This window comes from Ranitomeya variabilis, chromosome 3 (assembly GCF_051348905.1).
Source record: "Ranitomeya variabilis isolate aRanVar5 chromosome 3, aRanVar5.hap1, whole genome shotgun sequence".
Lineage (NCBI taxonomy): Eukaryota > Metazoa > Chordata > Amphibia > Anura > Dendrobatidae > Ranitomeya > Ranitomeya variabilis.
Genome location: NC_135234.1, coordinates 155610608 through 155635419, shown reverse-complemented (window position 1 = coordinate 155635419; position 24812 = coordinate 155610608). Strand labels below are relative to the sequence as shown.

General features: G+C 44.0%; 1 protein-coding gene across 1 annotated transcript in view; it reads left to right on the top strand.

Annotated features, from left to right (window-relative positions):
- DYNLT3 (dynein light chain Tctex-type 3) overlaps nucleotides 1–24812 on the top strand; it is a 54019-nt gene that overhangs the window by 13265 nt on the left and 15942 nt on the right. The window contains exons 2-3 of the mRNA XM_077294759.1: nucleotides 14740–14781; nucleotides 23627–23750. Coding sequence (XP_077150874.1) covers nucleotides 14740–14781; nucleotides 23627–23750 — 166 coding nt within the window. The remainder of the gene's footprint in view (nucleotides 1–14739; nucleotides 14782–23626; nucleotides 23751–24812) is intronic.

The following is a 24812-nucleotide window of genomic DNA, read 5'->3' as shown; positions in this document are numbered from 1 at the left end:
TTCCTGCTGCGTTTGTTGTTTCATCTCATATCACCGTCAATATATGTGGGGGGCCTCTGTCTCCTTTTTGGGCATTTCTCTAGAGGTGAGTCAGGTCTTATATTTCCCTCTGCTAGCATTATTTAGTTCTCCGGCCGGCGCTGGGCATATAGGGATAAAAAGTAGGACATGCTACCTGGCTACTTCTAGATGATGCGGTAGGTTTAGTTCATGGTCAGTATAGTTACATCTTCCAAGAGCTTGTTCCTATTGAGGCTTATGCTAGTTCTCTGGCCATGGAGATCATGACAGGGAACCCCACCATAACATCCTTAATGGCATCAGAGAGACCTTCTCTGAAAATCGCCGCCAGGGCGCACTCATTCCACTGAGTAAGCACAGACCATTTGCGGAATTTTTGGCAGTATATTTCAGCTTCATCTTGCCCCTGAGACAAGGACATCAAGGCCTTTTCCGCCTGAAGCTCTAAATGAGGTTCCTCATAAAGCAACCCCAAGGCCAGAAAAAACGCATCCACATTGAGCAACGCAGGATCCCCTGGTGCCAATGCAAAAGCCCAGTCTTGAGGGTCGCCCCGGAGCAAGGAAATTACAATCCTGACCTGCTGTGCAGGGTCTCCGGCAGAGCGAGACTTCAGGGACAAAAACAATTTGCAATTATTTTTAAAATTTTGAAAGTGAGATCTATTCCCCGAGAAGAATTCAGGCAAAGGAATTCTAGGCTCAGACATAGGTGCATGAACAACAAAATCTTGCAAATTTTGTACCTTTGTGGCGAGATTATTCAAACCTGTAGCTACACTCTGAAGATCCATTTGAAACAGGTGAACACAGAGCCATTCAAGGATTAGAAGGAGAGGAAGAGAGGAAGGCTGCAGTATAGGCAGACTAGCAAGTGATTCAATTAAGAGCACACTCAGAACTAGAGGGGGAAAAAAAAAAAAAAAAAAAAAATTGTAGCAGACTTCTTTTTTCTCTCCTTTCTCAGCCAGTAATTTAACCCTTTTTTTGGGCCGGTCAAACTGTCATGATTCTCAATGGCGAGAGAACATAGCCCAGCATATATGAGAACTAGCTCTTGGAAGATGGAAACTATACTGACCATGAACTAAACCTGCCGCACAACTAGAAGTGGCCGGGTAGCATGCCTACGTTCTTTTATCCCTAGATGCCCAGCGCCAGCCGGAGAACTACCTAATCCTAGCAGAGGAAAAGACAGTCCTGGCTCACCTCTAGAGAAATTTTCCCAAAAGGCAGACAGAGGCCCCCACATATATTGGCGGTGATTTTAGATGAAATGACAAACGTAGTATGAAAATAGGTTTAGCAAAATCGAGGTCCGCTTACTAGATAGCATGAAGACAGAAAGGGCACTTTCATGGTCAGCAGAAAACCCTATCAAAACACCATCCAGAAATTACTTTAAGACTCTAGCATTAACTCATAACACCAGAGTGGCAATTTCCGCTCACAAGAGCTTTCCAGACACAGTAACGAAACAGCAGCTGTGAACAGGAACAAAATGCAAAAACACACAAGGACAAAAGTCCAACTTAACTGGGAGTTGTCTAGTAGCAGGAACATGCACAGAAAGGCTACTGATTACATTGTTGACCGGCATGAAACTGATAGAGGAGCAAGGTTATATAGCGACTCCCACATCCTGATAGGAGCAGGTGAACAGAGGGGATGATGAACACAAGTTAAATTCCACAAGTGGCCACCGGGGGAGCCCAGAATCCAATTTCACAACACATACGGATTACATCGGAGGATGCCATGCGCAAAATACGCTGACACACCCTGCCTACGGATGACATACGGATCACTATTTTGGGAACATTTCTGCGTATTACGGCCGTAAAATACAGACCGTATTTTCATACGCTGAGTGTGACGCCGGCCTTACATTGAATCAGTCAAATCCGAAGCCAAACCGCAGGTGTAAAAAGGTTTGCGGATTTGCGTGCCAAAAATGCTGCAAAAAAGAAGGAGGAAGAGTGTGTGGCTGGAGAATGTGTGAGTGGAGAGTATGTGCGTGTCTGTCTGCAGATGTCTGTGTGTGTGTGTGTGCGGGTGTCTGTGTGTGCAGGTGTCTGTATGTCTGTGCGGGTGTCTGCGTGTGTTGGCAGATGTCTGCATGTGTCTGTCTGCGGGTGTCTCTGTGTGTGTAGCCAGGCATCGTCTGATGGGACTACTGCCATCCGGCTATGTCTGCTGTCACATATAACAGTGACAGCATGAGCCGATGATGGGACAGTAGTTCCACGATCCGGTGACTGTGTTCATTTGTAAAACAAAAAGAAAAATTTGTACTCACCAAACGCCTAATCCCCGACGCCCGTTTCTCCTGCAACAAAAATAAAATAATAAACCAACATATGCTTAGCTTCCCACTGTAGTCCATTTAATAACTAGTGTCCCACGGTGATCTTACATGTAGAACAGTCACATCGGGACATGTGACTGCGCTACCCAGCCTCCGGCGATAACTGACAGGAGGTGATCCTCCCGTAGTGTATCACTGCGCCGTCGTGAGAAAATTCTCACACAGCAGTGCCGTAAGTGAGAGCACGAACTCTGGTGAATTCTCAGTGATACACTGACAGGAGATAATCACTCCTGCAGTGTATCACCGAAGGCCGGGTAGAGCGGTCACATCTCCCGATGTGACTATTCTACACGTGAGATCGTTGTGGGATATTTGGTAAATGGACTACGTCGGACAGGAAGTATTTATGTTGGTTTATTATTTTATTTTTGTTGCAGGAGATCGAGGGATTCGGGGATTAGGCGATGTAAGTATGGTAAATTAAGATTCAATAAAGGAGTCTGTGTGATTATTTCAATTAAAAGACTTTATTCTGGCTCTGTCTTTATTTACCATACAACTATAGGATAAGTAATGGATAGGTGTCTTGCCATTTCTGGGGCAGATGAGAGCTGATGTTTTTAGCCTGGGGGGTGCTAATATACATGGCCCCTTCCCATGCTATTAATATCAGCCTGCAGCTGTCTGCCTAGCCTTTGCTGGTTTGATTTTATAGGAGGACCCATGTCAATTTTTTTCTGGGTTTCCCCTGTAAACTAGCTAGTAAAGGCTAAGCAAACATCTGTGAGCTGATATTAATAGCTTGGTTACCTTTATGGCTATTGGCTCCTTCCCAGAATATTATCAGCCTTCAGCAGTCGGCTTTCCCTCTGCTGGCTATGAAAGTGACACGGGAGCCCACGCAATTTTTTTTTTTTTAAATAAACATATTACATTTCACGCAGATTTCTGAGGGTAAGTTTCCACAGTCAGTAAACGCTGCAGAGAGGCGCTGGGTCTCTCTGACCTTTCCCAGCGCCTGCACACTGGCAGGCCCTCAACAGGGCAGACAAAATACGCCTGCTCAGGAGCAAGATGCCGAGGAGCGATGAAGAAGCAGGAGGGCGGCGGCGCAAGAAGATGGGAGGCGCCGGACCAGGACCTGCGACACTCATCGGACCAGACCGCCCCCCCGGGTGAGTATAATATAACTTATTTTTCTTCACTTGCAGGTCAGACCCGGGGTTTTATCTACAGCATTATAGAATGCTGTAGATAAGCCCTGAAAGGGGGTGGCCACATCTCATAGAAGCTCACAGGTTCCCTTTAATATTAATGAGGGTATCTGGCTGAAGAGGTTGAACAAGGAAATGACATCACTTTTTTTTTCTTTTTAAAAATATATCTTTATTTCGCTTACAAATCTGCATGAAAATCTGCATCAAAACCGCATCAAATCCGCGCAGAATTTCTACTGCGTTTTCTGTCAAGACAGACAGAATCCACGCAGAATTATACACAAGCAAATCTGCAACGTGCGCACATAGCCTAACACAGGCATTTACAGGTGCTCCAGTAAAACACCTGAAACTTTATAGGTTGAGCTTGATAAAACAAGGCCTCATACAGCCGTGTCATTCAAAATATAAAGTTATTTCTGCTACAATGCAGAGAGGCAAAAATGATTACATTTACTGCGTCATTAAAGTTTGAAAGTTATCCCCTGTCTGTGGGAAAAGGCATAGCTTCCTGGTGTCTGGGGGTCTGACCACAAGGGCCCCCAGCGATCCCAAGAACCATGGCTCAGGAGAGCCCGTGTGAGTGGAGCTGTGTTTGTTCTTGCACACTGCCTCTCCATTTAACTTAATAAGAGTGCCAAAGGCCAGCCGTTATCTCCGGTGGTCCCATTGAGAGTGATCTATACCACCGCTCCATTCACATAGGGCTCTTCAATATTTTTTTCCAGTTTCTTTTCTCGACTTGAAAAGCAGCGCACAAAATAAAAAAAAGCCACCAAAAACAACTACAAATAGATGCTATTAAAACACTTGGAATTTCTGGAATTTTATAAAACACATCAGATGTGTGTGATGGAGCCTTTATAATTATAATTTTTTTTCTAATTAAATAGCTGATTTTAACCAAGCAATCTTAAAATAAACATTTTGTCCACTCCAGGGCTTTGGCATGCCCATCATGTGAAAATACTTGCAGAGAAAATGTCCCAGTCTTTTATTTAGAAGATGTTTTCTCATTAGAACTTTTTTACATTGGAATATTATATTTGCATATTTTATTGTGAATTTATAGGTCCTGACTGATCAAAATCAGTATTGTTCACACTGGTCTTGATGAGACGTTCTTGAGTCAGATGCTCGTGATTCATTTAAAAGGTGCATGCCTCTTAAGGAATCAGGAGTGTCTGAAAATTGGTGTGCGCCTCGCCAATTACCTTACTTCACTTGGGGACTGGAATAAGATTTGCTGGGCCAGTGACACCAGCACTGATTGGGCGCCAGGCACCATGTGTCACAAGAACTGAACAGGAGCCCCCGGAGGGTGAGTGTCAACACGCCGCAACGGCTCTGGCACGAGAGGTGAGTAGAAGCTTTTTTATTTTTTTGGGGTTCCAACATTTTGATCAAGAAGGGGTTGTGACCATGATGTAGACCAAAGGTCTTTTAACTGCAGTCGTATAGATCAGGGATTTCAAACACGCGGCCCCCGAGGCTGCTTCATGCGGCCTGCAGACACTGTACAGTAGACCCCTTGGCATCCATGCCTGGTTCAGGGGGCCGCCAACGGCAGCATTTTATTTCAGCTGAATGTGCGTCCTTAGATGCACATTTAATTGAAATAATGTACCAGCTGAAGTGGGGGAGCGGCAGTGGCGGAGCTGCGGGTCACAGGAGGCAGGATCAGGCTGCTGTGGCTAACTTCCTGTGACCGTTGCTAAAGAGAAATGAATATTCACTGCATTCCATGACTATGGGAGTGGAATGCAGTGATCATTCATTTCTCTTTAATAGCGGACATGGTTTTAGCCTCAGCCACCGGATTCCTGCAGCTGCCAGGCTTTTGCATGTCCCAGCTACTTAAGGCAATGAATATTCACTGCTCGCCACTCCCATAGGTGTGGAATGCAGTGAATATGCAAATTTCTTTAGTACAGCACACATGAACACCTGACTGCTGCAGGAAGCCGGCTGCTGCGGCTAACATTGTGCTCGCTATTAAAGAGCAATGAATATTCACTGCTATCCACGCACATAGTCTGTTGTGAATTAGACTTTTTGGCTCCCTCTTGTGGTCACTAGTGGTATGACTCTGGGATTGTCTTTTTTCTGTTTGGCACTCACCTGGGTCGTTAGTCCAGGGGTGTCGCTATATTAACTTCCTGGATCCTTAGTCCAGTGCCTGGCATCGTTGTAATCAGATCCTTCTGTTGCTCCTGTCTGCTGGTCCTGGCTCTTGCAAAATTAAGCTAAGTCTTGCTTCTTTGTTTTTTGAGTTACTTGCTTTGCTACTATTTTTGTCCAGCTTGTACTAAATGTGATTTCTGACCTTGCTGGAAGCTCTAGGGGGCTGGTTTTCTCCCCCCGGCCGTTAGACGGTTCGGGGGTTCTTGAATATCCAGCGTGGATATTTTAATAGGGTTTTTGCTGACCATATAAGTCATCTTACTATATTCTGCTATTAGCTAGTGGGCCTCTCTTTGCTAAATACCTAGCTCATTCTTATGTTTGTCTTTTCCTCTTACCTCACCGTTATTATTTGTTGGGGGCTTGTATCCAACTTTTGGGGTCTTTTCTCTGGAGGCAAGAAAGGTCTTTCTTTTCCCTTCTAGGGTTAGTTAGTTCTCCGGCTGGCGCGAGACGTCTAGAACCAACGTAGGCACGTTCCCTGGCTGCTTCTATTTGTGGTGCTAGGATTAGATATATGGTCAGCCCAGTTACCACTGCCCTATGAGCTGGTTTTTTTGTGTTTGCAGACTTGGTATTTATTCCTGAGACCCTCTGCCATTGGGGTCATAACAGTATGCCAGGCCTACATTGAATGTTTAATGCATTGCAGAAGTGGGATATAAGAAAGGAAATTCTGAATTTTTTTTTTTTTCCTCTCTTCCTCCCCTTTACCTCTGAGTGGCTTGAGCTTGCTGCAGACATGAATGTCCAGACCTTGATTACAAGTGTGGACCAGCTTGCTGCTCGTGTGCAAAGCATACAAGATTTTGTTACCAGTAGTCCTATGTCTGAACCTAAAATACCTATTCCTGAACTGTTTTCTGGAGACCGATTTAAGTTTAGGAATTTCAGGGATAATTGTAAATTGTTTCTATCCCTGAGACCCCGTTCATCTGGAGACTCAGTTCAGCAAGTTAAAATTGTTATCTCTTTTTTATGGGGCGACCCTCAGGATTGGGCCTTCTCGCTAGCGCCAGGAGATCCGGCATTGGCAAATATTGATGCGTTTTTTCTGGCGCTCGGATTGCTTTACGAGGAACCCAATCTTGAGGTTCAGGCAGAAAAAGCCTTGCTGGCTATTTCTCAGGGCCAGGATGAAGCTGAAGTGTATTGCCAAAAATTTCGGAAATGGTCCGTGCTTACTCAGTGGAATGAGTGTGCTCTGGCCGCAAACTTCAGAAATGGCCTTTCTGAAGCCATTAAGAATGTGATGGTGGGTTTCTCCATTCCTACAAGTCTGAATGATTCCATGGCGCTGGCTATTCAAATTGACCGGCGTTTGCGGGAGCGCAATACCGCTAATCCTCTGGTGGTGTTGTCTAAACAAACACCTGATTTGATGCAATGTGATAGAATTCAGACCAGAAATGAGCGGAAAAATCATAGACGTCAGAATGGGTTGTGTTTTTACTGTGGTGATTCTACACATGTTATATCAGCATGCTCTAAACGCCTAACAAGGGTTGTTAGTCCTGTCGCCATTGGTAATTTGCAACCTAAATTTATTTTGTCTGTGACTTTAATTTGCTCAATGTCCTCCTACCCTGTTATGGCGTTTGTGGATTCAGGTGCTGCCCTGAGTCTTATGGATCTGTCGTTTGCCAAGCGCTGTGGTTTTGTTCTTGAGCCGTTGGTTAATCCTATCCCTCTGAGGGGTATTGATGCTACGCCATTGGCGGAAAATAAACCGCAGTTTTGGACACAGGTAACCATGTGTATGACTCCTGAACATCGGGAGGTGATTCGTTTTCTTGTTCTGCATAAAATGCATGATTTGGTCGTTTTGGGGTTGCCATGGTTACAGACTCATAATCCAGTCTTGGATTGGAAGGCAATGTCTGTGTCAAGTTGGGGCTGTCAGGGTATTCATGGTGATTCCCCGCCGGTGTCTATTGCTTCCTCTACTCCTTCGGAAGTTCCTGAGTATTTGTCTGATTATCAGGATGTGTTCAGCGAGTCCAGGTCCAGTGTTCTGCCTCCTCATAGGGACTGTGACTGTGCCATAGATTTGATTCCAGGTAGCAAATTTCCTAAGGGAAGACTATTTATTCTGTCTGTACCTGAGCATACCGCAATGCGTTCGTATATCAAGGAATCTCTGGAGAAGGGGCATATCCGTCCTTCCTCTTCCCCTCTTGGTGCGGGATTCTTTTTTGTGGCCAAGAAGGACGGATCTTTGAGACCTTGTATTGACTATTGGCTTTTGAATAAAATCACTGTTAAATTTCAGTATCCTTTGCCTCTGTTGTCAGACTTGTTTGCCCGAATTAAAGGTGCCAAGTGGTTCACCAAGATAGATCTTCGTGGTGCGTACAACCTTGTGCGCATTAAGCGAGGAGATGAATGGAAAACCGCGTTTAATACGCCCGAAGGTCATTTTGAGTACTTGGTGATGCCTTTTGGGCTCTCTAATGCTCCTTCAGTGTTTCAGTCCTTTATGCATGATATTTTCTGGAAGTATCTGGATAAATTTATGATCGTTTATCTGGATGATATTCTGGTTTTTTCTGATGACTGGGACTCGCATGTAGAGCAGGTCAGGATGGTGTTTCAGGTTTTGCGTGAGAATGCTTTATTTGTTAAGGGCTCAAAGTGTCTCTTTGGAGTACAGAAGGTTCCCTTTTTGGGGTTTATTTTTTCTCCTTCTGCGGTGGAGATGGACCCAGTCAAGGTCCGTGCTATTCATGATTGGACTCAACCCACGTCAGTTAAGAGTCTTCAGAAGTTCTTGGGTTTTGCTAACTTCTACCGTCATTTTATTGCTAATTTTTCTAGCATTGCTAAACCTTTGACGGATATGACCAAGAAAGGTTCTGATGTTGCTAACTGGGCTCCTGCAGCCGTGGAGGCTTTCCAGGAGTTGAAGCGCCGGTTTACTTCGGCGCCTGTTTTGTGCCAGCCTGATGTCTCACTTCCCTTTCAGGTTGAAGTGGATGCTTCTGAGATTGGGGCAGGGGCCGTTTTGTCGCAGAGAGGCCCTGGTTGCTCTGTGATGAGACCTTGTGCCTTTTTCTCGAGGAAGTTTTCGCCTGCTGAGCGGAATTATGATGTTGGCAATCGGGAGTTGTTGGCCATGAAGTGGGCATTTGAGGAGTGGCGTCATTGGCTCGAGGGTGCTAAGCATCGTGTGGTGGTCTTGACTGATCACAAAAATTTGATGTATCTCGAGTCTGCTAAACGCCTGAATCCTAGACAGGCCCGCTGGTCATTGTTTTTCTCCCGTTTTGACTTTGTGGTCTCATATTTACCAGGTTCAAAGAATGTGAAGGCTGATGCTCTTTCACGGAGCTTTGTGCCTGACTCTCCGGGAGTCGCAGAACCAGTTGGTATTCTTAAAGAGGGAGTTATCTTGTCAGCCATTTCTCCGGATTTGCGACGTGTGTTGCAGAGATTTCAGGCTGGTAGACCTGACTCTTGTCCACCTGACAGACTGTTTGTTCCTGATAAGTGGACCAGCAGAGTCATTTCCGAGGTTCATTCCTCGGTGTTGGCAGGGCATCCGGGAATTTTTGGCACCAGAGATCTGGTGGCTAGGTCCTTTTGGTGGCCTTCCTTGTCACGGGATGTGCGGTCGTTTGTGCAGTCCTGTGGGACTTGTGCTCGAGCTAAGCCTTGCTGTTCGCGTGCCAGCGGGTTGCTCTTGCCCTTGCCTGTCCCGAAGAGGCCTTGGACACACATTTCCATGGATTTCATTTCAGATCTCCCGGTGTCTCAGGGCATGTCTGTCATCTGGGTGGTATGTGATCGCTTTTCTAAGATGGTCCATTTGGTACCTTTGCCTAAGCTGCCTTCCTCTTCCGATCTGGTTCCTGTGTTCTTTCAGAATGTGGTTCGTTTACACGGCATTCCTGAGAATATTGTGTCTGACAGAGGATCCCAGTTTGTTTCCAGGTTCTGGCGATCCTTTTGTGCTAGGATGGGCATTGAGTTGTCGTTTTCGTCTGCCTTTCATCCTCAGACTAATGGACAAACGGAGCGAACTAATCAGACTCTGGAGGCTTATTTGAGGTGTTTTGTTTCTGCGGATCAGGATGATTGGGTGACCTTCTTGCCGTTGGCTGAGTTTGCCCTTAATAATCGGGCTAGTTCCGCTACATTGGTTTCGCCATTTTTCTGCAACTCTGGTTTCCATCCTCGTTTTTCCTCGGGACATGTGGAGCCTTCTGACTGTCCTGGGGTAGATTCTGTGGTGGATAGGTTGCAGCAGATCTGGAATCATGTGGTGGACAACTTAAAGTTGTCACAAGAGAAGGCTCAGCGTTTTGCCAACCGCCGCCGCGGTGTGGGTCCCCGACTTCGTGTTGGGGATTTGGTATGGCTGTCTTCTCGATTTTTTCCTATGAAGGTCTCCTCTCCTAAATTTAAGCCTTGCTTCATCGGTCCTTACAAGATATTGGAAATCCTTAATCCTGTGTCCTTTCGCTTGGATCTTCCTGTGTCGTTTGCCATTCACAACGTGTTCCATAGGTCTTTGTTGCGGCGGTACGTTGTACCTGTGGTTCCTTCTGTTGAGCCTCCTGCTCCGGTGTTGGTTGAGGGCGAGTTGGAGTATGTGGTGGAGAAGATCTTGGATTCTCGTCTCTCCAGGCGGAGGCTTCAGTATCTGGTCAAGTGGAAGGGCTATGGTCAGGAGGATAATTCCTGGGTGGTTGCCTCTGATGTGCATGCGGCCGATTTAGTTCGTGCCTTTCACGCTGCTCATCCTGATCGCCCTGGTGGTCTTGGTGAGGGTTCGGTGACCCCTCCTTAAGGGGGGGGTACTGTTGTGAATTAGACTTTTTGGCTCCCTCTTGTGGTCACTAGTGGTATGACTCTGGGATTGTCTTTTTTCTGTTTGGCACTCACCTGGGTCGTTAGTCCAGGGGTCTCGCTATATTAACTTCCTGGATCCTTAGTCCAGTGCCTGGCATCGTTGTAATCAGATCCTTCTGTTGCTCCTGTCTGCTGGTCCTGGCTCTTGCAAAATTAAGCTAAGTCTTGCTTCTTTGTTTTTTGAGTTACTTGCTTTGCTACTATTTTTGTCCAGCTTGTACTAAATGTGATTTCTGACCTTGCTGGAAGCTCTAGGGGGCTGGTTTTCTCCCCCCGGCCGTTAGACGGTTCGGGGGTTCTTGAATATCCAGCGTGGATATTTTAATAGGGTTTTTGCTGACCATATAAGTCATCTTACTATATTCTGCTATTAGCTAGTGGGCCTCTCTTTGCTAAATACCTAGCTCATTCTTATGTTTGTCTTTTCCTCTTACCTCACCGTTATTATTTGTTGGGGGCTTGTATCCAACTTTTGGGGTCTTTTCTCTGGAGGCAAGAAAGGTCTTTCTTTTCCCTTCTAGGGTTAGTTAGTTCTCCGGCTGGCGCGAGACGTCTAGAACCAACGTAGGCACGTTCCCCGGCTGCTTCTATTTGTGGTGCTAGGAATAGATATATGGTCAGCCCAGTTACCACTGCCCTATGAGCTGGTTTTTTTGTGTTTGCAGACTTGGTATTTATTCCTGAGACCCTCTGCCATTGGGGTCATAACATAGTCCCAGCGTGGAGAGCAGTGAGTATTCCAGCGGCTTGTAAGCAGCGTATGTTGCCACTGCCATGCTCTGCTTACAAGCATAAAGCAATTGCTGGCATCGGTACAAGACGCTGCGTGGGAGTGCAGGAAAGTAAGTAGGATTGTTTGCGGTTTTTTTAATGTTTTTTCTGATGGGGGCCATGTATACAAGGCTGGGGATGGGGGCCAATCATACCAGGATAAGGATGGAGCCATGCTTACCAGGATGGAGATGGGGGTCCTGCATACGAGGATTGGGATGAGGGGCCCATGCCTACCAGTCTAGGGATGAGGAGGCCATGCATACCAGGATAGGAATGAGGGGGCCATATATACCAGGACAAGGATGAGAGGGCCATACATACCAGGATAGGGATGAAGGGACCATGCGTGCCAGGATAGGGATGAGGGGGCCATGCATACCAGGATAGGGATGAGAGGGCCATGTATACCAGGATAGGGATGAGGGGACCATGCGTGCCAGGATAGGGATGAGGGGGCCATGCATACCAGGATAGGGATGAGAGGGCCATGCATACCAGGATAGGGATGAGAGGGCCATGCATACAAGGATTGGGATGAGGGGACCATGCCTACCAGGATAGGGATGAGAGGGCCATGCATACCAGGATAGGGATGAGGGAGCCATGCATACCAGGATAGGGATGAGAGGGCCATGATATGGATGAGGGGGCCATGCATACCAGGATAGGGATGAGGGCCATGCGTACCAGCAGAGTGATGAAGAGGCCATGCATACCAGGATAGGGATGAGGGGACCATGCATACCAGGATAGGGTTGAGGAGGCCATGCTTACCAGACTAGGGATAAGGGGGCCACGTAAACCAGGATAGGATACCAGGCTAGGGATGAGGGGGCCATGCATACCAGGATAGGATACCAGGCTAGGGATGAGGGGGCCATGCATACCAGGATAGGATACCAGGCTAGGGATGAGGGGGCCATGCATACCAGGATAGGGATGAGAAGGCCATGCATACAATGATAGGGATGAGGAGGCCATGCATACTATGATAGGAATGAGGTGGCCATGCATACCAGGATATGGATGAGGGGGCCATGCATGCCATGATAGGGATGAGGAAGCCATGCATACCAGGATATGGATGAAGGGACCATGTATACCATAATGGGGGGTATGTATACCTGGATTGGAGACATATATATATACCAGGATGTGGGATATTAGTACAGAATTGACTGCATTTTTTGCTGCACTTTTTTTCTAATTTACTCATCTAAAACCTAGAGGACATAACTACAGTATGAGGACCTGGATGGGGACATGACTACAATTTGGGGACCTGGATGGGGAAATAATCACAATATGAGAGCCTCTATATGAGGACACAACTACAATATGGGGAGCTGGATGTGGGCATAACTGCAATATGAGGACTTGGATATGGGGACAAAACTACTATATGAGTGCACATTTGTTATCACCACATCCATAACAATCCAAGCTCTAGAAAAAACACATGTTCAAGAGGTGTATAGAGAAAAAATGGTATAACTAAAAATGTCACTTTGTCCTTCAAAGAATGCAGCCACTCAAATTCATTTTTTTTTCTATATGCGGACCATATACCCAGCCGAGTTTGAGACCCCTGGTCTAGAGGAACTGAAGAGGAGACAGGCTGTACTGTATGTGAAATGTGTGTATATTTACATGTGTATGTACAGTGTGTGTGTGTGTATATGTGAGTATAAATGTGTATGTGCATTGTCATTGTGTGTATATGTATATGTGCATTGTGTGTATAAACATGTGTATGTACAGTGTGTATATACATGTATATGTGCAATGTGTGTACATACATGTGTGTGTATAAACATTTCTATGTACAGTGTGTATATACATGTGTATGTGCAGTGTGTATACATGTGTATGTGCAGTGTGTATACATGTGTATGTGCAGTGTGTGTATATATACTTCTTGGATATCGGTTAGACGCCTCTCACACAGCCAAACCAGATCTCCACTTTGCACTGACGAGGAGCAGTACCCGAAACACAGTGTCTGCAAATTGCGATTCTGGTCTGGCTATTATCCTGAGTCATGTGACAAGGCTCGTTAAAGGGTCGACATTGACTGTTAGGATTGCTACTTCCAATAGGTGGCACTAGAGTTCTAGTCCTCTTCCTCTCTGAAGAGACAATTTGCAATGTGTATATGCACGTGTATGTGCGGTGTGTGTATAAACATGTATAAGTACAGTGTGTGTATACATGTATATGTGCAATGTGTGTACATACATGTGTGTATAAACGTGTACATACAGTGTGTGTATACAGTTGAAACCAGAAGTTTAAATACACTAAAAAAGACATATGCATGTTTTTCTCAATATCTGACATGAAATCAGAATGTGTGACCACCGGTCCCTGACGAAGCCACCCAGTGTGGTGACACACGTTGGGCACGCTTTTCAGCCCTCCTCATGTGACTCTTCATTTAGGCAGGACCATGTCTTTTCTCTAGTTTGGTGAGATACTACATCTCTGGTGCACTTTATCTTTTGGCACAGATGTGACTAAATGTTCATTTTAGTTGTCGAGAATATTTTTCCCTTTATGCACGTTGTCTACCATTCCTGCATACCCATTCATTTGTCTGCACTATTTTAGTGTGTGTTCTTAGTGCTTTATATATTACCAGGATTTGGTTTGTCATCTCCATTATCTCCATTATGTTTGATCATCATTCACCACTTGTACTCTCTTTTATGATGTGTCAACAATTCTTTGATAGAGACAGTTTTATTGGGTTGCAATATTTTTTTGCAGACTCACTTCATTTTGCTGTGTTTTCTGTGTCCCCGATTGTCTCATTGTATCCCCACTTTATCTATAACCTCAACAGATTTTTTGTCAGGACCTGTTTTGGTGTGCTGAACATATAGATTTTTATTAACATCATTGTATTTTTAACAATTTTTTTTCACACATAATCTCCGTTTTTGTCACTTGTTTGAGGGCTGTGGCTCTATTGTGAGTAACTTTGTATACCTTCTATGTCATTTTATGACTTTTGAAATGTTTTTATGTGTTCTTTCAGTTTTCTTTTGTACCAAATAAAATATGTGATCCCTGAGTTCATGGGCTGTGGCTTTTTGTCTTTGTTCTTTGGTCTTGATTTTCTACAGGCCTCAGGTGTATCCCTGTTACCTTGTGGTGCCCTCCTTTTCCTATATCTAGACATATTCCATATACCCATAATTGATGGGGACTTTAGTGTTACCCCCTGGTTTCCCTCAATTTGATGGAAAACATAGGTCTGCATGCAGCACAATTCGTTATGTCAAACTTTACCGAACTACTGATATGATAAACTCGTTAGACATGTCAGATAACTTTTCCATTCCCCAAATAAACACTGCACATTTTTTTGTTACAGAACCCATTCAACGGAGATGAAGCAAGCAGTATTGTCAAAGAGGTAAATCTGTTTTGCATGCATTGATGATGATCATATTGTACACTTTATAAATGATTTACTTGAAAATTACTTATAACTTGGATGTCAAAGCTAAATCAATGGAGTCAGATGTGAGATGGGTGGCAGATCCTAATATCTCTAATTTATCTGCAAAATGTCATATTCCTTTTAGCTCCTAAATCTGCATAAATAAAGAAAATGAATGGGGTCGAATAGTTTGAGTAAAATGGCAAAATAAAATGATTTCAACACATAGAAATGATCACTAAATAATAAATATACAATCATAGTTCTGGTATAAAAAGCTTTGAAAAACTTTGGTGCAATCGGAAATTTATTTTTTGCCTGCCATTTGAACTGATTTATACTTAAAGGGAACCTGTCACCCCCAAAATGGCTGGTGAGGTAAGCTCACCGGCATCAGGGGCTTATCTACAGCATTCTGTAATGCTGTAGATAAGCCCCCGATGATGCCTGAAAGAGGAGAAAAAGACGTTAGATTATACTCACCCAGGGGAGGTCCCGGTGCGGTCTGGTCAAATGGGTGTCTCCGGTCCGCTCCGGCGCCTCCCATCTTCATTCCATGACGTCCTCTTCAGGTCTTTATGCCGCGGCTCCGGCGCAGGCGTACTTTGTCTGCCCTGTTGAGGGCAGAGCAAAGTACTGCAGTGCGCAGGCGCCTTAAAGGTCAGAGAGGCCCGATATTCTTACATCACCTGATGTAAGTTCCCGGGCACTGATTGCAGAGCGCAAGCACCGGTGACGTCACAAGAAAGAGAGGAAGTGGCGCCCGGAGCACAGAGGGGGATGATGGACGGCTGCAAGGCGGTGGTGTCAGGGGGAGAAAACATACCTCCCTGACTCAATAGAGGTATAGCGGGAAATTTATCAAACTCATTATTGCCAAGAGAGGGTCGCCCACCAAAACTCTTAGCCCGGGCAAGGGTGGCATTCATTTGAGAAGCAGCACAAAGACCAAAGGTAACCCTGAAGGAGTTGCAGAGTTCCCAAGCAGAGACTGGAGTATCTGTCCATACGATCACAATAAGCCATACACTCTGCAGAGGTGGCCTTTATAAAAGAGTGGGCAGAAAAAAGCCTATGCAAAAATTGTAAAGCTCGTTTATGAATTTGCCAAAAGACATGCGAGAGACTCCCCCAATTCATGGAGGAAGGTGCTGTGGTCAGATGAGACCAAAACTTTTTGGCCACCAAGGTAAATGCTCTATCTGGCGTCAAACCAACACAGCTCATCACCCCAAGAACACCATTTCCAGTGTGATACATGGTGGTGGCAGCATCATGCTGCAGGGATGATTTTCCACAGCAGGGACAGGGAAAATGATCCGAGTCAAGGGGAAGATGGATGCTGTGAAATACAGGGATATTCTTGAACAAAACCTGTTTCTGTCTGTCAGTGATTTGAGGCTAGGACTAAGGTTCACATTCCAACAAGACAAAAACCTAAAGCATACTGATAAAGCAACACTTGAGTGACTTAAGGGGAAATGTGTAAATGTTTTGGAGTGGCCTAGTCAAAGCCCAGACCTTAACCCAATTGAGAATCTGTGTTCAGACTTGAAGATTGCTGTTCACCAGAGGGAACCATCCAACTTGAAGGAGCAGTTTTGCCTTGAGGAATGGGCGAAAATCCCAGTGGCAAGATGTGGAAAGCTCATAGAGACTTCTCCAAAGTGACTTGTAGCTGTAATTCCCCCAAAAGTAGGTTCTAGAAAGTACTGACTTTAGGCGGATGAATAGTTATGTACACTGAAGTTTTCAGTAATTTTGTCCTATTTGTTATTTGCTTCACAATAAAAAGAAAACCAAATATTCACAATTGTAGGCATGTTATTTACATGAACTGATGCAAATCATGACAAAAATTGTGAAATTCCAGGTTGTGAGGTAGCAAAACACGAAAAATGCCAATGAGTGTGAATACTTTTGCAAGCAACTGTAGTTTACCTTCAGTTCCCTTATCTAGATCATTTATAAAAATCAGAGCACCTTGTCTCCACCACTAGATGAGACGCTACTGAAAATTAGAGATAGAGGCATCAGCTGAGAAAACTGGTGAAAAATGCAGGATACAAATCATATAATGGCCAGAAATAGTGACCACGAATACGATTTTTTACTGACCTGCGATATAAGAGATTAGCGTTCCCCGACGGGTGACACCCAGCAGCTGTCAGCTGCAGACAATTTGCTCGGGTGTCCTCAGTATTTTTTAGTGCTCGGAGATTTAGTTTTTCTTGCCGCAGCTGAATGATTTACATCTGTTAGCCAGCATAAATACATGTGGGGGTTGCCTGGTTGCTAGGGAATCTCCACATGTACTTATGCTGGCTAAGAGATGTAAATCATTCAGCTGCGGCACGAAAAACTAAATCTCCGAGCACTAAAAAATACTCGGAGGACCCCCGAGCATGCTCGAGAAATCTCGAGTAACGAGTATATTCGCTCATCACTAGTCCTTATGTTTGCCATGGCAATTCACGGTCAAATAATGGCTTTAAAGTCTGACATCTACAGTGGCCTGTTCAGAAGTTAGCAACATTTAGGTGGTAAAAATAATTTTTTCATTCCTATCATGCCACTTAAAAGGAGTCTGTCACCCCAAGATTCGAGTATGAGCTGCGGTCACCGGCATCAGGGGCTTATCTACAGCATTCTCTAATGCTGTAGATAAGCCCCCGATGTAACCTGAAAGATAAGAAAAACAGGTTACATTATACTCACCCAGGGGCGGTCTCGGTTTGGTTCGGGTCCGATGGGTGTTGCGGGTCGGTCCAGCGCCTCCTATCTTCATACGATGACGTCCTCTTCTTTTCTTCTTGCTGCGGCTCCTGCGCAGGCATACTTTGTGTGCCCTGTTGAGGGCAGAGCAAAGTACTGCAGTGCGCAGGCGCTGGGAAAGGTCAGAGAGGCCCAGCGCCTGCGCACTGCAGTACTTTGCTCTGCCCTCAACAGGGCAGACAAAGTACGCCTGCGCAGGAGCCGCAGCAGTTAGAAAAGAAGAGGACGTCATTGCATGAAGATGGGAGGAGCCGGACCCGGACCGCAACACCCATGGGACCGGATTGGACCGGGACCGCCCCTGGGTGAGTATAATCTAACCTCTTTTTCTCATCTTTCAGGATACATCGGGGGCTTTTCTACAGAATTACAGAATGCTGTAGATAAGCCGCTGGCCGCAGCTCATTCTTGAATTTTGGGGGTGACAGATTCCCTTTAAAGCAATTTTGAAAAATGATTGTTGTTTTAAAAATGGTATCAACTTTGGGGGTTTCCAATATATATACGACCTCCAAAGTCACTTCAAAACTGAACAGGTATCTAAAAAAATAAGTTTTGTAATTTTCCTTGAAAAAATGAAAAATTACTGCTACGTTTTTAAACCTCCTAAAAGGCTAACAAAACAACATTTTACAAATGGTGCTGATGTAAAGCAGACATGAGGGAAATGTTATTTATTAATGTTTTGTGTGGTATATCTGGATTAAAAGGTTAATCATTCAAAAATTGAAAATTGCTATTTTTTTTTACATTTTTGTCAAATTTTTGATATTGTTATAAGTAAGCACAAAACATATCACCCTGACTTTACTATTACCATAAAGTATAATGTGTCACGAAAAAACATTCTCAATCAAAGGGATATATTGAAGCGTTCCACAATTAATACTGCATAAAGTGAAACTGGTCAGATTTAAAAAAATTGGCCCGGTCACTAAGCAATTAAAAAATAAACTAAAACGATTGTTACTGTAGGATGTTAGTAAATGGAGTTTTAATAAACCTGATTAACAGTTTAAAAACAAATCAGCAGCAGATTGAAGGCGTGTAACGGATTAAGGCTGCCGTCACACTATCAGTATTTGGTCAGTATTTTACATCAGCATTTGTAAGCCAAAACCAGGAGTGGAACAATTAGAGGAAAAGTATAATAGAAACATATGCACCACTTCTGCATTTATCACCCACTTCTGGTTTTGGCTTACAAATACTGATGTAAAATACTGACCAAATACTGCTAGTGTGACGGCAGCCTAACTGTTCCAGAAATGCGGATTTTACTCCAGATTCCATTTCTTGCATTCCATTAATGCCATTTATGACTCAATTCTGCACAAAAATCAGCAATGAAGTCCTCTAGTTACACATGCATGTTTCATTGTGTGTTTTGTTGCAGATTTTTAGGACCAGTTCATGTTCTAATTTTTTTTTATGTGGGCACACCTGTGAATTGAAAACCATTCCCGGTGACTACCTCTTGAAGCTCATCAAGAGAATGCCAATAGTGTGCAAAACAGTCATCAAAGCAAAAGGTGGCTACTTTGAAGAACCTAGAACATAAGACATATTTTCAGTTGTTTCACACTTTTTTGTTAAGTACCGTATATACTCGAGTATAAGCCGACCCGAGTATAAGCCGACCCCCCCCTAATTTTGCCACAAAAAACTGGGAAAACTTAAAGACTCCAGCATAAGCCTAGGGTGGGAAATGCAGCAGCTACCAGTAAATGTCAAAAGTAAAAATAGATACCAATAAAAGTAAAATTGAGACATCAGTAGGTTAAGTGTTTTTGAATATCCATATTGAATCAGGAGCCCCATATAATGCTCCATAAAGTTTATGATGGCCCCATAAGATGCTCCATATTAAAATATGCCCCATATAATCCTGCATAAAGGTTAATAATTGCCCCATAAGATGCTCCATAGACACATTTGCCCAATATAATGCTGCACAAATGTTGATAAAGGCCCCATAAGATGCTCCATAAAGATATTTGCCCCATATAATGCTCCACAAACGTTAATTATGGCCCCATAAGATGCTCCATAAAGATATTTGCCCCATATAGTGCTGCACAAACGTTATGGCCCCATAAGATACTCCATACAGACATTTGCCCCATATAATGCTGCACAAACGGTAATTATGGCACCATAAGATGCTCCATAAAGATATTTGCCCCATATAGTGCTGCACAAACGTTGATTATGGCCCCATAAGATACTCCATATAGACACTTGCCCCATATAGTGCTGCACAAACGTTGATTATGGCCCCATATAGACACTTGCCCCATATAGTGCTGCACAAACGTTATAGTCCCATAAGATGCTCCATACAGACACTTGCCCCATACAGTGCTGCACAAACGTTGATTATGGCCCCATAAGATACTTTATATAGACACTTGCCCCATATAGTGCTGCACAAACGTTGATTATGGCCCCATATAGAAACTTGCTCCATATAGTGCTGCACAAACGTTACAGCCCCATAAGATGCTCCATACAGACATTTGCCCCATTTGCTGTTGCTGCGATAAAAAAAAAATCACATACCTCTCTGTCGCTCAGGCCCCCGGCACTTTCAATATTCACCTGACTTCGTTCCGGCGCCGCTCCATCTTCTGCACTGACGTTCAGGGAGAGGACGTGCACTAACCACGCACGTTACTGCGCCCTCTGACCTGAGCGTCACTGCAGAAGATGCTGAAGATGGAGCGGCGCCGGAACTAGGAGCAGGTGAATATCGCGCAGCACTCCCCTCCCCATTATACTCACCTGCTCCTGGCGCGGTGCAGTTCCTGCTTTACCGGCGCCGCAACGTCTTCCTGTACTGAGCGGTCACGTTACCGCTCATTATGTTAATGAATATGCGGCTCCACCCCTATGGGAGGTGGAGCCGCATATTCATTACTGTAATGAGCGGTACAATGTGACTGCTCAGTACAGGAAGAAGCTGGGGCGTCGGGAAAGCAGGGACCTGCAGGGACCGCGCCAGGAGCAGGTGAGTATAATTAGACAGCCCCCGCTCCCCCTCCCCTGCCGACCCCTGGGTATGACTCGAGTATAAGCCGAGAGGGGGACTTTCAGCCCCAAAAAATGGGCTGAAAATCTCGGCTTATACTCGAGTGTATACGGTATATAATTCCACATGTGTAAATTCAGTTTTGATGCCTTCAGTGTGAATGTACAATTTTCATAGTCTTGAAAATAGAGAAAAATCTTTAAATGAAAAGGTGTGTCCAAACTTTTGGTCTGTACTGTATATCACAAAAGCACGGCACAGACATCACACAAGCACGGCACCCATGTCACACAAGCTTAACATATACTTCACAAAAGCATACATTACATCACACAGACATATGTCACAAGAGCACAGCACAAAAGTAGAGTGAATGCAAATACAGGATACACACAGCACAAAGCATACAATTAGTACTGCACAAATCACATCCTACGAGCCCGTAACATTGTTGGTAATACTCATGTAATCCAGTGCTGATTGCGAAGTTCACTTACCTAGATGGAAGACTTTGCCCAGTTAGTAAAGCCCCTGTCTATTGGCAATAATCCCTGCCCCCATTCGGTTGAACAATCTATTCCTACCTAACTATGTGAACCCCTCTCATCACCCTGTGTGCAGCTACACCACCTGCATGTAACACAGTGGTAAAAGCTTGGCGACTGAAGCAGCCTTATCTCCAACCCTGATGATCAGCATCAGATGCCAGATCCCTGTATGGGCTGAAATAGCTGCATGTCAGCATGGAAATAGGCAGTGAGAGGTGCTGTCCTCTGTGCAAAGTACAGTGCTCTCTGTATAGAGAGACGTAATACAAGATGGGGAGACAGCTATAGTGTTGTTTTACTAGTAGTACAGTGTGACTGGTGTAGCTGTATTACCATGGGAATGCCTGCACCAGGGCAGATGTGCGCTCACGAGTAAATGCATTATGGGAGGTGATGGCAGATGCTGGGTGACGCGATCCACGCCCGCACAGCCCTCCCAAAGAGAACAAAAATAGTGAAAATACGTCACATGGCACCAAGAAAGCCTAATCTTAGCTGCCATCTGATCCATCACGAACAACCAGTGCATTCTTTTTATTTTCTTTCATGAAATGATATTCACACTTTAACTTTAGAACCCATCAATGTATTTCGGATCATATACTGTGCTATAAATCCAGAGGCACGGAAAAGTCAAAACTTTATTTTAAAATTGTCACATGTGAAATTGCAGAAAAGAGTGTCTTCAACACGTTTATTGCTGTATTCAGAAATTTACAAAAAATGCCAACAGAAAGCCCCTGTTTGTCCTGAAAAAAAATAAACATAACTTTTTTTTACAACGTTATAACCTGTTAAATAAAAACAAAGCAAAATTGTATCATTTGCTTTGGGCCCACTGCCCAGAGTACATGAAGGGGAAGGGGTTAAAGAGTGTTGCCATGTATCTGATAGACAGTGACATAATCCGTCATCAGAACAATATCTCTATTCATTTTCTGCAACTTAGTAGGCGATTCATGGCAGCTGAAAAGACCGAGCACTGGAAAATGATTCCTTTGAAAGATTTTCAGTGCTGACTTACTACAAATACATCATCTTCATACCAGTATAGATGGACATTTACTCATTTAGATACAAATAATAGTATCTATGACTGATTCCAGGGTTCTGCCATTTTTGACAAGAAGAATAGGGCTACAGACTGGGTTTTCTTATTGTAACAAAGCAAGTAAAAAAAAAAAAAAAAAGCAAAATTGTAAAACCAAACCAACAATGTGAACATAACAACTTTAGCTGATCATAGTATTGAGCTTATTAATCAATAGTAGTTGTACCTGCAGATAGTCAACAGTCAGCAGCTGCACACAAGGATGAATTTTCAGGCTTGGTTTGTCCCGTAATTGGGACTAATATGTCAGTTCCAGTTACAGGGGGAAAAAAATATTTAAAGAGAACCTGTCATGTAAAATAATGCTATTATCCTGTAGATATGGGGTTAATAGTGTTTTAACGACGTGTGGCACTGAGAGCCCCGTTGCCAGGAGGAAATTAACTTTATTCATCCCGGAAGTGTTTGCTGTTCAGTCACGGGGTGGCGCTGGCACAGCTTCAGTCACCACTCTGTGTATAGAGAGCAGCAGCTGTAGCCGAGCCCTTGGCACAGCCGGCTCTAATAATGAGCGAGCTGTCAGTCAGTGCCAGGAGTGCTGTTGCAGCCGCCACTCTTTAGTCACAGAGTGGGGATTGAAACCGTGCCGGCGCCACCCCGTGACTGAAAGAGCGAGGCTGCCCATGGGAATAAAGTTAATTTCCTCCCGGCAGTGGGGCACTCAGTGCGGGTGCAGCTCAATGTCAGAACACTATTAACCGGCAAATGAACCCCATATCTGCAGGTTAATAGCGTTATTTTACATGAAAGGTTCCCTTTAAATGTTGAAAATTTCCCCCATAAGTCTTTTATGAGGAGCACAAAGTATGAAATAAATGAAAGACTAAAGAAAGAAAATAAATCAAAGATGAAAAATATAAAGTCTCCGCCACTCCAAATCACTGATTTTAGACCCACCCCTAATGATAAAAAACATATGTCAAAGATATTAAAGTAATTCTTATGGAAAGGGGAACACAATTTAATATGTACTATAATTGTCCTATGTGGTTGCAAAAAAATAGAAGAAAATGTGAAAAACAGACAATTTTCCTTTTGCTCTAAATTTTGTTTTTCCCCTAATATTGTAAAAAAAAAATCTGAATATAAAAATTGCATAAAAATTAGGCCTCTTGCATCGCAAAAGAAGAACACAAACATATTTTAATAACTGAAGTAGGAAAAATGTTAGCGCTCTTAAGACAACGTGTAGAAAAACAAAAGAGCTTGGTTATAAGTGGTGGAGGGTGTAAATGGCCGGGTGTTGATCTGGTTAAAAAATGCCGCAGTATCTGCATACATGAATGCTAAAACTGTTTAGTCTTCATACATACCGTATATCTTAAAACTAATATGTTTGTTTCTGTGATGCAGTGTGTAGACGTCATCCTTGGCGGAGTAGACTATGACGACGGTAGAGTCAATGAGTGGATGTCTGCCGTGGTTGAACAATCTTTAACCCATCTAGTAAAGATGGAAAAAGCCTTTAAATATATTGGTAAGTGACATCATGCTGCTTATCCTGCACAGAGCCGTCACGCAATGCTAGTTTCAGCATGTACTAACACACTTTATAAAAATTGCATAATGCTTAGTGGGAGACGACGGGCCAACCACGTCCCTGCAGATTCACTGTAAGCTCTATTACGGCTACATTCACATATCCATTTCTGTTTTGACATCCATTAAAACTGGACTGATTATCTCTGATATATCATCCATTTTACATTTGTGTTGCATCTGTTTGTTGGGATGAGCTTGTCCCGTACCTGGCAGGTAATGGATGTGTGTTACAGCCAGGACGTGTCTTAACAGCCACAAGCAGAGCTCCGATTGCAACTGTTAACCTGTTAAATACCATTGTCAATCTTTGACAAGAGCATTATCAGCACTCCGGCATTGGTGCATGCATTCTATGCACCCATTGGCGCTTACATGATGCGATCGCGGGGCATTGGTGGGTCGCTATGACAGTCTGCTACCCTGATTTACATGTCTTACACTGGGAAAGCCCACTTTCATTTAAAATAAGCTCTGGAGGCAGATTCTCAGTGAGATCAGTGTCCGCCTCATAGACCTTAATGCCTCATTTACATATGGCAAAATGGAAACTTTTCTCAAATAATATATCAGATCGCAGATATCAAGGTATAACTGTATTCATGTTTCTATGACCTACATGTCCACATAGATGGCTTAGGTGGGTTGATCCTATGATAGATTCCCTTTAACCTCTTTCCTACCTTAGATGTATAGAAACGGCCGTCATCAAGCTTTTGCCCACTCCCGTCGCCCTTTCAAAATAAAACAATAAAGGAAAAAAATACAGGTATTTGGTATAACCATGTTCAGAATCACCTGATCTGTCAAGATATAAAAATAATTACCGTATTTCGCGGCATATAAGACGCACCGGACCATAAGACGCACCCCAAATTTGGGGTGAAAATTGCAGAAAAAAAGATTTTTTATAAGATGGGGGTCCGTCTTATTGTCCGAATTTACAGTATCTTACCTGAGGGCTGGCGGTGGCAGAGCAGGGTCACAGGAGGCATGGTGG